The 15,599-nt window shown below is 35.6% G+C and overlaps 1 protein-coding gene across 3 annotated transcripts in view; it reads right to left on the bottom strand.

Moving 5' to 3' along the window:
* Positions 1–1,755: 1,755 nt before the first annotated feature.
* Positions 1,756–15,599, bottom strand: part of LOC105209103 (uncharacterized) — a 79,624-nt gene continuing 65,780 nt past the window's right edge. The window contains exons 4-12 of one of the 3 annotated variants that reach the window (XM_054230987.1): positions 10,957–11,169; positions 8,858–9,676; positions 8,614–8,793; positions 8,164–8,544; positions 7,652–8,081; positions 4,328–4,429; positions 4,070–4,225; positions 3,255–3,322; positions 1,756–3,191 (exon numbers count right to left, since the gene is read on the bottom strand). In XM_054230987.1, the coding sequence (XP_054086962.1) occupies positions 3,073–3,191; positions 3,255–3,322; positions 4,070–4,225; positions 4,328–4,429; positions 7,652–8,081; positions 8,164–8,544; positions 8,614–8,793; positions 8,858–9,676; positions 10,957–11,169 (2,468 nt within the window). In that variant the 3' untranslated portion in view covers positions 1,756–3,072. Of the gene's footprint in view, positions 3,192–3,254; positions 3,323–4,069; positions 4,226–4,327; positions 4,430–5,442; positions 6,281–7,651; positions 8,082–8,163; positions 8,545–8,613; positions 8,794–8,857; positions 9,677–10,956; positions 11,170–15,599 lie in introns of those variants that run through there. The other 2 variants (XR_008471248.1, XR_008471247.1) reach the window with 2 other exon arrangements.

The raw sequence follows: 15,599 nt of genomic DNA on the forward strand, positions 1-15,599 counted from the left end.
AGGGTTCTAAATTAGGGTAGTTTAAATTTTTTTTTTATGTTTATACGGTCTCCTTGCAGGGGTAACAGAAACAAATATATATATAATATATGGTGGACAGAACTCGCACGTTTCTGGGGTATCAGTCACATTGACACATTCTAGCGAGAAGATATTATCTTCAAGGTTGGGTTACAGAAAAATTTACTGTTCGGCATTAGTTCGGGTTTTGGACCAATCTGTCTAACTATATGTTATCTAATCTAGAATGTTTAAAAAGCCATTGTGATTTCAGAGTATATTTCTAATTGAAGATGTACTTCATTTTATATTTCGTTTTCACAATAATTTAAGAAAGGACCTTAAAATTTTCAGTATTAAGATTAGGATGCAATTTACCAAGAACCAGATTACAAATGATTTATCCTCTATCTTTTAATTTCGAATAATTATATTCGATTTTGACTACTTAATGTGTAATCGAATGTGAAATACGCTGTTTGGCTTGTGGCGCCGTCCTGTTGGAACCACATATTGTCCAAGTACACATATCATCCAATTCGGACCAATAATGTTCGGTTATCACATTCACAGTAACGTGCCGGTTTTGATCTTCACGGAAGAAGTACGCCTCAATAACGCCTCCGACCGGGATGCAATGATGACTCAGGAGCATGTGTTAATTGCTGATTGCTAAAGATAATTTTTCGATGAAAATCCGGATCATTTTCAAGTTGTTGCTTAGCCAAATTCACGTAGAGACGACGTTTTTTGATGGTCAAGCGGCTTCAGTTCTTGCATCAATTTGATCTTGTAAGGATGTAGGCCAAATTCGCCACAACGACGTCACAGAGATGCCTAATGCTTGAGAACGACGTGGGAGAGACTGATTTGATTTTCTAGCGGCATGCATGTTCTCGACATTATCGGTACTTCTTTGTCACACTGACACGGGAACATATTGTACTGTGCCTGTTGATTCAAAATTTTCCACTAGACGCTCAATTGTAGATCTGATAGGACGATTATGATGACTGAAAAGAAATGAAGAGAAGAGAAAGAGGGGGAAATCGATCTCGCATGGGTTTGGCTAAGGAATATACTGGTATTGACCAACTTGTGAGGTGTATTATTATATTCCTTGTACATATACATATACTACATGGTATGTTCGTCGATATGTCATATATCACCTTCACATTTAACGTAAATGTATTCCATTTGGTGGGAATCAGAAACCTCACACTATATAGGTTAATCCTGATTGAGTCCTAATAGCATCTCATTCAGCGCCAACCCTTCAGATAAGTATTCTCTCTGAGAAGTTCTTCTTTTAATATAAGTTAATGACATGTAGCTGAGATCGAACTATTATACTGAACTCTAAATTGGGTTCTTCTTTATGTAGGAGGATAGCTTTTGTCTATGGTTGGTAGTGTAGGTAGTTTTTCCAGTAAACCTATCATTCCAAAGACAGTTTCCGCTTATTGGTTCTATCAGAATCATCATCAGAACGGAAGACGCTTTGAAAATAAAATCGGTTCCTTATGCCTAAGAGGGCAGTGGAAAATTGCAGTTCCTTTTAAGTCAAGCGATTCTTTAAGCTTCTGCAGCACTCTTAAGTATTATTTCTATTATTTCATCGTTTATGGATTTCTTTCTTAAAATATCTCAAACCAAATAAGCTCTCCCAAAAGAAGGGAAAAGACGATCCAATTTACTCACTTTTTTAAATAATTGAAATATAAAGAACCAATTTTATATTTTTAAAATATATATGTTTTATATAATTTATTATATTATTTACATAAATTTGTGTGTTAAAATTTACGACTTAAATAAAAAAAAAATAAAAATTTATACAAAAACAAAAAAAAATATGAAAATTATAAGAATAACTATTGACAAATGCATTCTCACATTAAAACTTATTTTATACATAAAATATATATTTACGCTTACATACATATCTACCTATGTATGTATGTATGTATTTATATGTATAGCGCTTTATAATTAATGTGTAAGTTGCCGGTAATGGCACACTAATTAACAAATAAATATATATAAATGTTCTTTTATCTAATTTGTTAACAACTAAATGCATGTGAACGTCGTATGTGTGTGTGTGGGTGTGGGTGTGAAGGTTGATTGTAAATAAATACATAAAAAAATTGAATGTGGAATTTCTACTAGATTTTCCTTTTCTTTGTAATGGGTACTATGAATAAATCGATTTAGCTTAAAATTATTCAAAAATGGAATTTAAACTCAACCAAGCTACTCATAATTTTTGGAAAATAAAAGAAGTAAGCAAAAAGTCGTTACAAAATGTAAGCAAACAGTGTAATAAATGATTAGGCGCAGAGAAATGTGTAGAAAAAACTTTGAGGAGAAAAGTTGCTTTTACTGTTCTAGTGTCAGTTACATTTCTGTTTCTGTTCCTGTTTCTGTTACTATGTTTTTACAGTTACTGTTACAAGGTCAGCTTCAGTATTTTTTTGCTACAGTTACAGTTTCTGTTTCTGTCACTATTCTGTTTCAGTTACTTATTGTTTCTGTCGCAGTTTCTGTTTCAGTTACTTTCTGTTTCATTTTCAGTTTCTGTTTCCTTTTCAGTTTCTGTTTCTGTTTCACTTTGTGCACAAATTAAAACTAATTAAACTTGAACTAAGTTAAAACAAAAAAAAAAATGTGAGCTATAAATAAAAGCACTAATTCAACATACAAATACAGTTGCTTTTGCCTGCCCTCCATTCAACTGCTCTACACGCCAACTTAAATCAACGCTTTTCGTTTTTCAACGTATTTTTTTTTAAGGATAATCTACTGACTGCTTAATGTTTTTCGCTTTACATATTAACTATTAGAAATGTTAGCGTAAATTATTTGCATTTCGCACTGCAACTCACTTAGCTTAAAAATTGCACACAACATAACGGTAATATTAACAAAATACATTTTTTCCGCTTAATAATTTGTGCTTAAAATGAATTTCTTTTGTTTTTCGTTGTTCATTTAATAAATGTATCGGGCGTTGCTTGTGCTTGTAACGGCTTCTCGATCCACATTTATGGTAATCACCATGGTTGGTCAATAATGTCCGCCACTATGTCTATGGTGTTCCCGTCTGCCAGCCGATTGATCGCGATATTCGCCATTGCGTGTGCTGCTCTTGTGATGATGGTGGTGATGGCGTTTCTTTTCGCCAGCTAATGAAATGAATGCCACATCAGTTTATGTAAGGTTAATAAATTCAGTTCACAAATATTTACCTTTTAGACACACATCGGAGACGACCATTTCAGAGTTATCACGCATGCCATAGTTCTCACGACCGACACTGTAAGGAAAATTAAATTGGTGTTAAAAAATTTTGAAGTTAGAAGATGTTATTCGAGATTTTTTGTTTCTGAAAATAATTTATCAGATGAGTAACGATTCTTAGTAGAATTCTAGTGATGCTAAAGAGTTTTGAGTTTTATATATGCGTTCTGTTAATGCCTTGTTTTGACATTATCAAGGAATTTTTCCAAAGTTGAGTTCAAAAGGGCTTAAAGATTTAGATTTGGAATTTTTCTAGAATGCCTAAAAAGCTGTTATTCAAAGTTGAGGTCAAAAGAGCTTAAAGCTTTTGATTTGGAAGCTCAAAAGCATGTTTTAATTATAGGCAAATAGATCTAAGATTAGGACAATCAATTTTGTTCATATTAGGCCGGTTTCAGCTATTCGTTCTAGAACTAATAACTATTAGACACATATAATACTATATTTGGACTTCGAAGTTTGTAGATCAGTGAGATCACAAACTTTCTCTGAAGTTCATCTATACATTGTCTCTCGAAAATGACCTATGAATATATAAAACTCATCAGATAATGGTTGCAGTTTCTACTTTCGTATAACCTTCGTTTTGGAACGTAATTGATTGACCGTGAATATGAAATTATTAATAATTTTACTGACGTCACTTTAGCGACACGTAAAAGTTTGCTCTTGATCACTTCTTTATAAAAGAAGATAATGAACTAAATTTTTCCTCAAACTAACAATTGTGTTTATGCTCTCTCTAAAATTAAGATTAACCCACCGATCAAGATTCTCTCTGGAACGCTGCATATTCTCACGTAAATTGTCACGAGAGTGCATAGTTGGTGGGTCAAGTGTATCCTTGCGGCGTAAAGCATGTTGTGTGCTGCTCTTCGAAGCAGATTCGTGTAGGTTTTCCCAAGCTTGGCGGTAGTAACTAGATAGATGAGAGGATTTATGTTAATATATTTCAAATAATTTCTGGAGAAGTTTTGCTTTCACATACAAATATTATAGAATAGTATTTTAAAGAACTTACCGATTCAGTCCATTGCGTGAACCCGAAGTAGAGCTATCGAACGAAGCCACTGTATTGCAGTCGGGTGATGCGCGATGACGATAGTGTTGGGTAGTGCGATTTCTAAACGAAAGAGAGAGAAAAGAACAAAGAGTGCGATTTAGTAGCAAGTGTTTCACAAGTTCAACGAAAACACACATGATAAGGCACATTTAAGTAATTGAATACAGGGCGTGCTGTGGTATATGGATTGCAAAGCACCATTAGGGACACAACAAAGTTAGACACAACACATTTTTTTTTTCAAGAAATACAAATACAAATTACATAAAAAATATATAATGAAAGGACATTTAGAGTATACAGTGCCACAAGTAAGAAAGCTGGAGGATGTCTTTTGAAACTGCTAGGTACTGAGACAGCTTTTAATTAATTCTTAATTATTTTGATTTCTTAAATTCTTATTAAATCCCTCGATTTCTTATTTGTGCTACTGTATGCTACTACTGGTGAATAATATATGTGAATGGTGACTGTTGCATGTTTGCGTGCATTTCGAGTTGTGTTCACTGAAGAAGCCTTGGCCGTTGGGTACAGTGTTGGGATATGAGCGTTCAAACCACCAAACCGCTTTCAGACGCCGGTGTACGCTACAGTTTGCGATAGCTAATTAAACATACAGACACACACATACTTATACATATACATATAGAATGGGGGTTAGCATACATATACGTGCGATTAGGTACTGGCGCAAAAAATATTCTAAGATTTTCTTGTGATTTTTTTTTTAATTTTTTTTGTTTATTTCTTTGGTTTGCATGGATGAGTGGGTGACTGGTATAAGTGTGGCTATGCTTGGATTATTTACTGATTGTTTGGATGGTTTGGTTGGATGGTTGTTTGATTGCGTGCACAGACAAGACAGCAAGGCGGCAGCATTGCATTTGCTTAATACGAGTTGTTTTTGTTTTTTTTTATTAATTTAATTATTATTTAATTTTGTTTTTGTTTATTTATTTAATATATTAACATTTCCCCCAGTTGCATGAGTAACCGTTTTATTCCTTAGTGAATCAGTGACGAATATTGTATGGTGTACATATGTAAGTAAATGTTGTTGTTTTGTGGCTTACATGTCTGCTGCGTGCGCTCGGTTTGCATTTAACGGTTGCTGCTTTTATTTTCGGTTTTTCTTTCCATTTTTCGTTGTTTTTATATTACTGTTTTTTTTTTTGTTTTTGTTCATTAAAAATATGGCCTTTATGTTGTACTTAAAAAAATTCGTTTCGTTTACTTTGCTATGTTATTTCCTTTTTTCTTCACATAAAATTGAAGTATACTATTTCAAGATTCTTTGGCACGTTAACTCGATTTGCTTGCGATCGATTGCTTATTGATTATTTTGTATTTTTCATATATTTTCCTCTTAAATTCTCGTTTCCTCGTTAGATGTTTGAAATCTAAAAAACATCTTCGCTCTCTTTCACTCACTCTCTCTCTCCCCCGCTCTACGCATATTTCTCGCTATCATCCTCCTCCATTGCGGCGGTTTGCTTTTGCGCTGCGGCGCTTTTCGTCTTCTTTTCCGGCCTCTCTTGCGTTGGATAATTACTAAAGTAACCCGCCCGCGCCGTATAACCACGTCCATAGGTGCTCAACTCACGTCGTCCTAATTTCTGATCGTCAAATGGCAGCGCCAATACGCTATACCAGAGCGAGGGTGGTCCGGCATAGCGTGTGGAGGAGCTGATGCTGCTGTGCTGATCGTAGAAACGTGTCGGACTGATGTAGCCGTTACGTGTTACGTGCTGTGCTCGTTGTTGCGTTGACGTTGTTGTACTAAACTGTGTGCCAGAGGTACGTGTGTTGTTGTAGTTGTTGTTGTTGGGTGGTGGAGGGAATGGTAGGCGTGACCTGTGTACATGGTTGACACAATAACATTTTGCATTGTGCCGCCTGCTGTTCGAGGTGCTAAATGAATGACAACAATATACAGACAACAACAATACGAGATTACAAATGCATGAATGCGGAATTTGTTTTTTTTTGTGATTTTGCTCTGTTTGCATTGAATTTTATTGCGCTTTTGGTGGATCTGATACGATTTTGTGGTTTGACAAAAGATTGTTTGTGGATTCTTTATTATGGGACTTCCAAAGTCGTCAAATATTTGAGGGTATGAGAAATGGGAGACAACTTTGTTGGAGTTAAAAACATTTTTGGACAAGAAAATATGGAAAGGGGAAGGAAATATGAAGATAAGGAATTTGGAATAACAACGTCCATCTTGGCACAACTTGAATTTCTTCTGGATCTCTCAAGTTTAATTTTATCCCTCCCTTTGTGTGTGTTTTTAGTAGATAAGACATTCAACTTTTTTGGATATTACTTCCGATCTTTAATCTAATATAAAATCAGTTACTTTTGGGTTAAAAGGGCCCGACTGTATTGATTATAATACCCTAATCTCTCTGGCTCAAACTCTCCGAATCTTTCAGCTAAAGTTCGGATAAAGTCTGGTTCGTTCGAATTATGCAAACCCGACTATAGTGAGAAAGTTCTCCAATCTCTCTAACCCTCTCTCTCTCTCACTCTCTTTGCATTCCTTTCTATCTATATCAATCCAAAGATCGAGTATTAAAATTTGTTGACATCTCTTTCATATATGATCCAAAGCCCTTTTGGCTGCTCTTGTTTGAAAATTAAAAATTTAAATGGGAATATATTCTAAATCTACAATAAATGGGCTGAGAAGTATTAGTTGGACGAAAAGTATTCTACTAATAATAATTCTCAATACTAGCTTTCACTCTCGACATACTTCTCAACCTCTTCGAAGGTCTTGAGAGGGTTGTTAGAAAGTAGTTTAAAGGTTCTGCTATTCCAAGTGGAATAAATGTATTAAGAGTCGTTATAATCTACTAAATTTTGTAGGGTTTATTCTTTCTCTTTTTCCCTAAATATATTTTATAATTAATTTTCTAAGGTTGTGAAGAAATGATAATAGAACCGAGCTGGGAACTTAGGCGAAATGAACATGGTTAGTCCTGCATATGGTTCCACACAAAAAAAACGTATTGGGTTTGATGAATAGAAGAGGTCTCACATGGGTCTTAAAATTAAATACAAACATTATTTAGGTGCGAATATAACTCTGTTGAGGATATGTAGAACACTGTACTAAGAAACTAGTTTAGTAAACAATATCAATATTTACAAATATTTAATGAGAAAAGCACGCAGTGGATTAACCAATTAGGGAAACCACTGCGAACACTCTTCTATTTTTTCTCGATATAAACCAATTAGGAATGGTGCAAATAAACAAGCTATCTCACTCACCTTCTCACCAAAATGATGATTGTCGTGATGACGGCAGCCAAGAAAACGAAACCGCCGAAAGCGCCCAAAGCGACAATGGCGCCCAAATTAAGTTTAGCCTCCTTGGTCTCCTTGCGATCGGCATTGTCCACAGCGAACGGTACATTGACATTCGGCGATTGATTGTGTCGTATATTAACGCTATCGGCAATTTCATTATCCTGTGGATGGGCGTTCAGAATAATGTTCTGAGTGTTGCGTGTTGTGGACTCCACCGGAGCGTAAGGACGTGTACGCGAAGTTGTCGTGGTTGTGGTCGTTGTAGTTGGCGCATGATAAGCCGGTGTTGTGCTAGTGCGTTTGGGTATAGATACAGGTCTGAGGGTGCGACGTGGTGGGAATTCTTCGCGTACTGTACCGGGTACAACGTAGGTGACCTCCTCATCAGAGTCTATTGAGGTTGAAAAAAAGAGAATTTATTTGATTAAGTTCATACTTGATATTCGGTAAACAACTTTTTCACGAAAACTTACCGCCGCCAAGCAGATCCAGTTGTGCTGTAGTGCTCGTGGCCTGAGTAGTGCTGGTGGTCGGTTTGTAAGAGGGTTGTCTTGAAGTTGAGGTGATGCGTGGTTTGTACGAAGTCGTCGATGGTGCCGCGGGTGATGCTGTGGGCGGTTGTGTGGGTGGACGTGTTGGTGGTTGCGTCGGCGCTGGTGTAGATTGTTCAAGACGTACGCAACGCGGGAGAGCGCTGCTCCATTGACCAGTAGCCAAACAGGTGAGCACTTGTGGTCCTTCGAGACGGTAACCAGGTGGACAGGAGATCTCGGCCTTCGAACCGTAGTAAGTGCCATTGGGTGCGGATATGATAGTGTTGTAGTAGTTGCCTGGTAGGGTGTCACACTCAACGACTATGGAAGATAGAGAAGACACAAATTAAATATATTTTACGTAACATAATAACATTTAGTAGAACTTACTTTCACAACGTGGCGGTGGTCCGTTCCAACGTTCATCAAAGTCGCATGTGAGCACAGCACGTCCAATCATCTCATAACCCTTAGCACATGCATACTTTACTACGCTGAGATAACCGACGGTACCGTTGATCAGATCATATGTACCATGTGGTATAGAAGCAGGCAGTCCACACTCGATGTCTGTGTGAGAAGAACAATTGTATTAGCTGTCTCTTCGTATGAAGCTTAATCCAAATTTACTTACATTTACAAACGGGTGGGAATTCATTGTAGAAACCTGTCTCCAAGCAAGTGCGTGTTGCCGGTCCCACCAACAAATGATTGGCATCACAAGAGTAATTGATCTGAGCGCCCACTTCAAAGCCATTCAATGCGACCATAGTTGAGTTTGGTGGCTGTTCTGGGCGACCACAAGTCTTAGGCTGATGCTGACATATGAAATTCAACAACATATTACAGTTCGTGTCGCTCCAGAGCCAACCCTTCGAGCCATCGAAACGTGCACAATCCTCATCACCACCGGGATGATTCCAGAAGGAGACCGCCACCTCCTCGCCATTCACCCACTTCCAGGTGCTGCGATCTGTGCCATCACGTACAGCACCCATCCAGTATTGTGAGCTAATATCGGTACGATGACGACGCCACAATTCCCAACTGATGAAACCCTGCAGCGCCGGGTTACTCTCGCTAATAAGTGTGCCACCACGTGAGCGACAGAATGAAAGTGAATCCAAGAAGTTCAATGGCTGACGATTGTAGAAGATGTAACATTTGCCATTGTACGATGCCAACGCACCTGGTGGCTGATCGCGGAAGGTGGGACAGCGTTCAATGGGCAACGCCTGATCGGTGTAAACGAAAGCTTCGCAAATGGACAATTGATTCGGTGTGGTCGTCTCCAAGTGTACAGAGACGAAAGCACCGGGCATGGGTGGATTGCAAGGTAAAAAGAGTGGTTGACCCTCTTCGAGCAGACCCGTGAAACGATTACAAATCGGATTAGTGCCGAGATCGGGACGGTTATTGCCGACGCGCACAACAATCGTGGCGGGTTTGTTACCTGCAAATGGAGAAGTAGGAAAAAGTTAAATATAAAATAAAAATGTAGTAAACAAGTCTTCCTGCAGTTCATTGACCGAGCTCTGTAGCTCCAGTAAACAAAAAGATCAAAACTACTCAGAGCTCATACGAACTTAGTGGGTTCAACTAAGCTCAACTGTGCTACCAAAATCTTCCAGCGTTTGTTTTGGTGCTACTTGTTTCTGCAACTCGAATAGCAACGACCACAACAACAACAACGTTAAACAACAACTACACGATCGCTCCAGCTACATTACTTAGTGAAAGTAATCATAAATTGTGTGGAGCAACCACAGACACCGGCAGTTGTGGCTGCGGCTGCAACGACAAACTCTCAAGTGATCTCCACTCGTCGCGACCTCAACACTCCATTCAGCCACGGCGCGTATGACTCACAATCCCATACTGAGAAGTCACATTGAAAGCGAACAGCCGGTGCAGACGACAATCGCGCAGACGACAGCCCGCAGCTGCTGGCTGCTGCTGTTGGCTTGTGGAAAAATCGAATTTTGTCGTTTGAGAAACAATTCAAAAGGCACGACATAGGGACCAATAACAATGTCGTTGCATAGAAATGAAGCTGGTGTCGCTGGTGGAGCTCTGAAGGTAAACAAAAATCACATAACTCCGTTGGTTGCACGACTGGCTGGCTGGCTGGCAGACTGGTTGACTGTCTGCTTGGTCGCATTGTGTGATTAAATGAAGTGAAAGCTAAACGAACGCTTTGGTGTGCACGTCTGATAACACTTTACAGTGTGTCGAAGGGAGATTGTTTTGCCGGAATGTAGACACAGTTCGGGAGGCATGTGTTTCGGTTCTAAATATCAGTAATGTCTTTAATTGCCAAAATCTTCGTAAATAAGTCTGATAAGTAGACCAAGTATTTCCGGATAGATTGGTCTGATTAAATCTCAAGAGGAGTTCAAGGTTTAAGAAGAGTCTTATGTAGTTGGGAACAGTACAGAAAGTTCCATCTGAACTTGAGATCATTAAAAGGTTAATATTGTCTGAAGCTAGAACTGAAGAAACTGCGTGATAGATGCTTCTTGAGCTCTTTTTGTTAGCATTTTCTTAATAATACCTACTTTCTACGATCTAATGTAAGATTAGATGATGTAAAATACATAGACCTTTCTCCTGAAGGAGGTTGTGGTACTTAGAGTAGAATCAGGTTAAAGAAGCTTAGCTCGATGTGACTATTTCGAGAGTTAATTCCTAAAGAACTCTGAGTATATTCCAGAGTGTCTTTATGATACTTACCACAGCACGACTTGCCGAAATCCAAACGAACCAATTGCACCATATAGGGTTCCAGTAAATTCACATACCACCAGGGTGAACGTTCAGGTTTAGTGAGTGAACAGGTTTCCGGTGTAAAGAATGCCGATGTTGAACCGTCGATAGCTTTTTGTGGTGCACCTGGACCATCGGTAGAGATTTGCATTGGTGCTTTGCCGGCGGCGACATTGAGTACTAGAAGATAAAAGAAAGTAAGAAAGAAAGTAGAAAAATTAGTTAATAAATTAAAGTAAAGAATAGAGGGTTATTTTGATAACTTATTAATATATTTCATAGATATATGTATATTTCATTAAAAATGTCGGTATTTGGCTATAAATTGTAGGAGAAGAACAAATGAACCCTGTGTTTGGAGCTTTGGTCGTACTTTGAGGTTTTTTCTTGGAAATCATGGATTGGAAATCGATAGTTGAATAAAGGTTTCTAGTGATGGGCTGAATAGGTGATACTCAAACAGCTAGCTATCCTGAAATAACTCAAAAATTATCTATAAACCTAAGGTGTATGCTAAATTGTTTTGGAGAGTAGAGAGCTCTACTGAAGTAAATGATTGTTGGGAGTGAATAATTTTGTGGAAGGGACCACAAATCGTAAAAAAAATTATGGTCTGGTGAAAAAAGTTCTAATTCATGTAAGAACTTGCATATAAAAATGAGTTTATGTTCGAACAAAGTTTTCAAATCCATGACAAATCAAAAAATGCAACAACAACAAGCAATTAAACACAATTTAATATAAAGCCAACACATCATTAACCACTTAACAACGCATATCACTAAAGCCACGGTAAGCGCTAACCACCCACAAGCCGTGCGCGATTCTTGTGCGCGTGTCATAAAGCAAATTCCTATAGAATTAGTGGTGGTTTCTGCTTGGCGGCACTTTGTTGATGATGTCAAGGTTGTTGTCATACCAAAAGCGCATATAAGAGACATACAAGTGTCTACACAAATATACACTAACCACATATGACTGCTTATTAATAATGACAATTTGCTTTGTTGTTTTTGCTCTGCCTTTTTTGTCACACAGTTATTCATAATTTCCATTGTTTACCGTTTCACATAATGCTTTACAAGAATATTTTAATTTCGCGATTTTTTTCAAACAGATTTTCATTGCCATTTGCCATTTTCCTTTTCATTGCAATGCTGTAGTTGTTTTTACTTTTGTTAAATTTGTTGCGGTTTTTCTGCATGGAAAATCACTTGGAGTGTGGCAAAGCTTGCGCTTTCGCTTTTCAAACAAAGCTTCTAACCTACAGCTACAGAGGATGTGACTGTGTTTGTCAGTGCTCACATATGAGTACTCATGGGAGCTCATATCTTGTATTTTTCTGCATCATTCACATCTCCGAAAGCCAAAGCGAAATACAAATTCGGTAATTGCCATATAAGGTTCCACCAATGCAAACAAATAGGGTTGTCCTTGCCTCTTTCTCTCTCGGCAATTGTGCGTTTTGTAATCGCTTGTAATGTGACCGTGTGTCTTTACATATGCCCTGACTAAATGTCTAAATGGTTATAGTATTTTTTTGTAATTATCTGCATTTGTTTCTTAAACTTGACGAATTCAAAATTGCTTGGCTGCACTAAGTAAACGCGGCTGAATTTGTGCGCTTCGTGCTTTGCGAGTGTGAAATGTGTCAGGGTTATAGGTCTCTAAACTTTTGCTCTTGAACGCGTGTTTAGCGTAATTTTCCAAGGGTTTAAGTGATATTTACTACACAAATTAAATTATTACATGTTATTATCTCTTTAGTTGGATTTATGAAAATAAATTGGTTAATGAAAATAATTTCGAAGTAACAAATATTATATTTAAGTGGGGTAAGGTAGAGTACTGGGTATGTATGTACTGTATATGTCTAATGTATTATAGGCTAAAGACTACTGGTTTATCTTTGCCGAAATATAGTTTTATTGGAACTGGCGTGGGGATTTTTAGAGGTTGCTATCTGTATACAAATATTTTAACGTTATATGCGCCCGAAGATGGATAATATAAATGAAAAAAAATATATGTACAGTAAAAGCTCTTTATTCGCGGGGTATACGTTCCATAAATATGCCGCGAATACAGAAACCGTGAATACGGGATGGTAATTTATATGGGATTATAGGGGATATGTTCATAGGTGACAAAAAAAAAAAACAAATAGGTATATAAAAAATTGATTTAGTTGAAGTTTTTGAATATTTTAACTAATTATCTTAAGGCTTAGGCAATGGTTTGAAGAATTTTGTAATTTTTTCTTGCTTAGCAGTTTTCAAAAGCTCCTTCAATTCAGACTGATACACAGCAGTCGCATTAGCAATTTGTCTCTTAAAAATTAGACTTCGTTCCATAGATTCTTAAACCTTCATTAAGATTTTTCAAATTGAATGTCACGTTTCCAGTGCTTGTTGAAGCCTCTTCTTCAATAGGTTGTGTTCAGTTCCATGTGAGCCCCTTCTATATGGAAATATTACCAAAAGTTCAAAAATATTGCGAAAATAGTGGAATATTTAAAATTCTCTTGTAATTAGATCTATTTTAATTTTTTATTAGTACATTCGACTAGAATATTGGGTTGGGTACCTATTGGAATAATTTTATTATTATGTATGTGCTTATTAGATCCGCGAATAAAAAATTTTTTAGTCGCGAATATAAAAATTGGGTCTCATTTTTTTAATCAGCGAATAGAGAAAACGCGAATAAAGGAAGCGCGAATAAGGAGCTTTTACTGTATATCGGAAAAGGATAAGCAAAAAATTTATTCAACAGAGTTGCCTCCCTCTCGAAACGAAAAAAAATTAACCAATAAGCATATATTTCATACCAAATTATACAATATTTATAAGCATTTTATAAGAAAAAAGAGAATAATGACTTTTGAAAAGGGTTGCCACCTTGTAAAAATGCAAAATAATTTGTATTACTTTCTGCCTGGTTTGTCAAACTGATATCTTACAGACTTCTATAAAGATATTATTTTGTTTCTCTAATTCAAAATATGGTGTGTTTATCAAGATTAAAATTTAAAATATCACTTCCTATATGAAGATAACATTTTTTGAAAATTCAATTCTAAATTTATAAATATTTTTTTCTTTTTTTTTCAGAAATCAGCGATTTATGCTTGCGGTAAGTTCAGAAAGATATATATTTATTGTGAAATATTAAATATTACATACAAGATGACCCAAAATTATTACAAAAATTCCCAAAAATAGACCTAATTTAGATGTCTAATTTTTTTATTTGAAAAACTGTGATTTAATATTTAAAATTACATGCTATATTTGAGTAAGAAATCTCTCATGAGATCTATAAAAAATAGGCTTTTGAAAATTTAATTCTGATTTTATAAAATATTTTAGCTGGCAATTGCAAGCATTTAACAAATTATTCTATATGTAATTTAAAAATGATTTATGAATTATATTTCATTTTTTTTTCTTTTTAACCTGAACCTGATCAAAGCAGACCTATTTTTGTATGGGAATATCGAAAAAATATTTGCATTGAATATTATTTTTTTAAATGCAGGTTTCATGGTATTAACTGAAAATTCGAATGCTTTTTTTAATTTTAAATAAATTTAAAATATTAAAAAAAATATTTAAATATTTAAAAATCAAAAATTTGATTTTTGTTAAAAAAAATATTTAATTTTTATGTTAAAAATAATTTTTTTGTATTTTATTTATTTTTTAACTAATTTAAAAGCCCTAAACAATATTTTGAAAGTTCTAAAATTATTAGACATTAGATGAAAATATTAAAGCATTCAAGATCAATAATATGAAATGATTTTAGAACAGAAATATTTTTTTAAAATTAATTTTAATTTTTAGTTGTAATTTATTTATCTTTATTAATCACGAATTTTGTGATAATATTTTTTATGGAAAACCACCATACTCCATTTATAAAATCTCTAAAAATTTATAACAAATTATATGAGTATGTTGTAAGCTGCTTTAAAGAAACTTGCTGGTTCTAGACTGTGCTACGATTGTAAACTTTTCAAATTTCTCAAAAAAATATTCAATTTAATTATACCCGATGCCATATCAAAATCAGTACAAATAAAGCACAATAACCAGTTTCAGAGTAGAGCATTTGTAGCAAGTTCGTTGCTTAAGTCTTTTGTTCATACTCGAGTTAGGTGAATCAAATCAGATTTATTAGCAAACATTTTCAGTGCATTACTTTTATTTATTGCTTTTGTATATTTTTGGATAATAATTAATTTTTTAATATATAATTAATTTTTTTTTTTGGACGGATATTTGCATTTGTTATATTCTGCTTTCAAATGATATTTCAACTGAGAACACACTTTTTCCAAAGCAATCTCTTAAGCACTTTATGTGCAAGCAAAAATAAAGCCTAATCGCACACAGCTGACATTCGCCGCAATTGTAATTTATCACTAAATAACCGTTATTAATTAATTCAACATAAAGTCTGACTAATTCACGCAAAATGCCGCATTAACCTCATTTCACCTCTACAAATGCGCATAATTTGCATATTTTCACTTTGGCAGTAGAAGAAAAAAAATCAATTTATTTTCAACGCAAAACCAAATATTTAATAATTAAACGATTAGT

The sequence above is a fragment of the Zeugodacus cucurbitae genome, chromosome 5, assembly GCF_028554725.1.
Source record: "Zeugodacus cucurbitae isolate PBARC_wt_2022May chromosome 5, idZeuCucr1.2, whole genome shotgun sequence".
Classification (NCBI taxonomy): Eukaryota; Metazoa; Arthropoda; class Insecta; order Diptera; family Tephritidae; genus Zeugodacus; species Zeugodacus cucurbitae.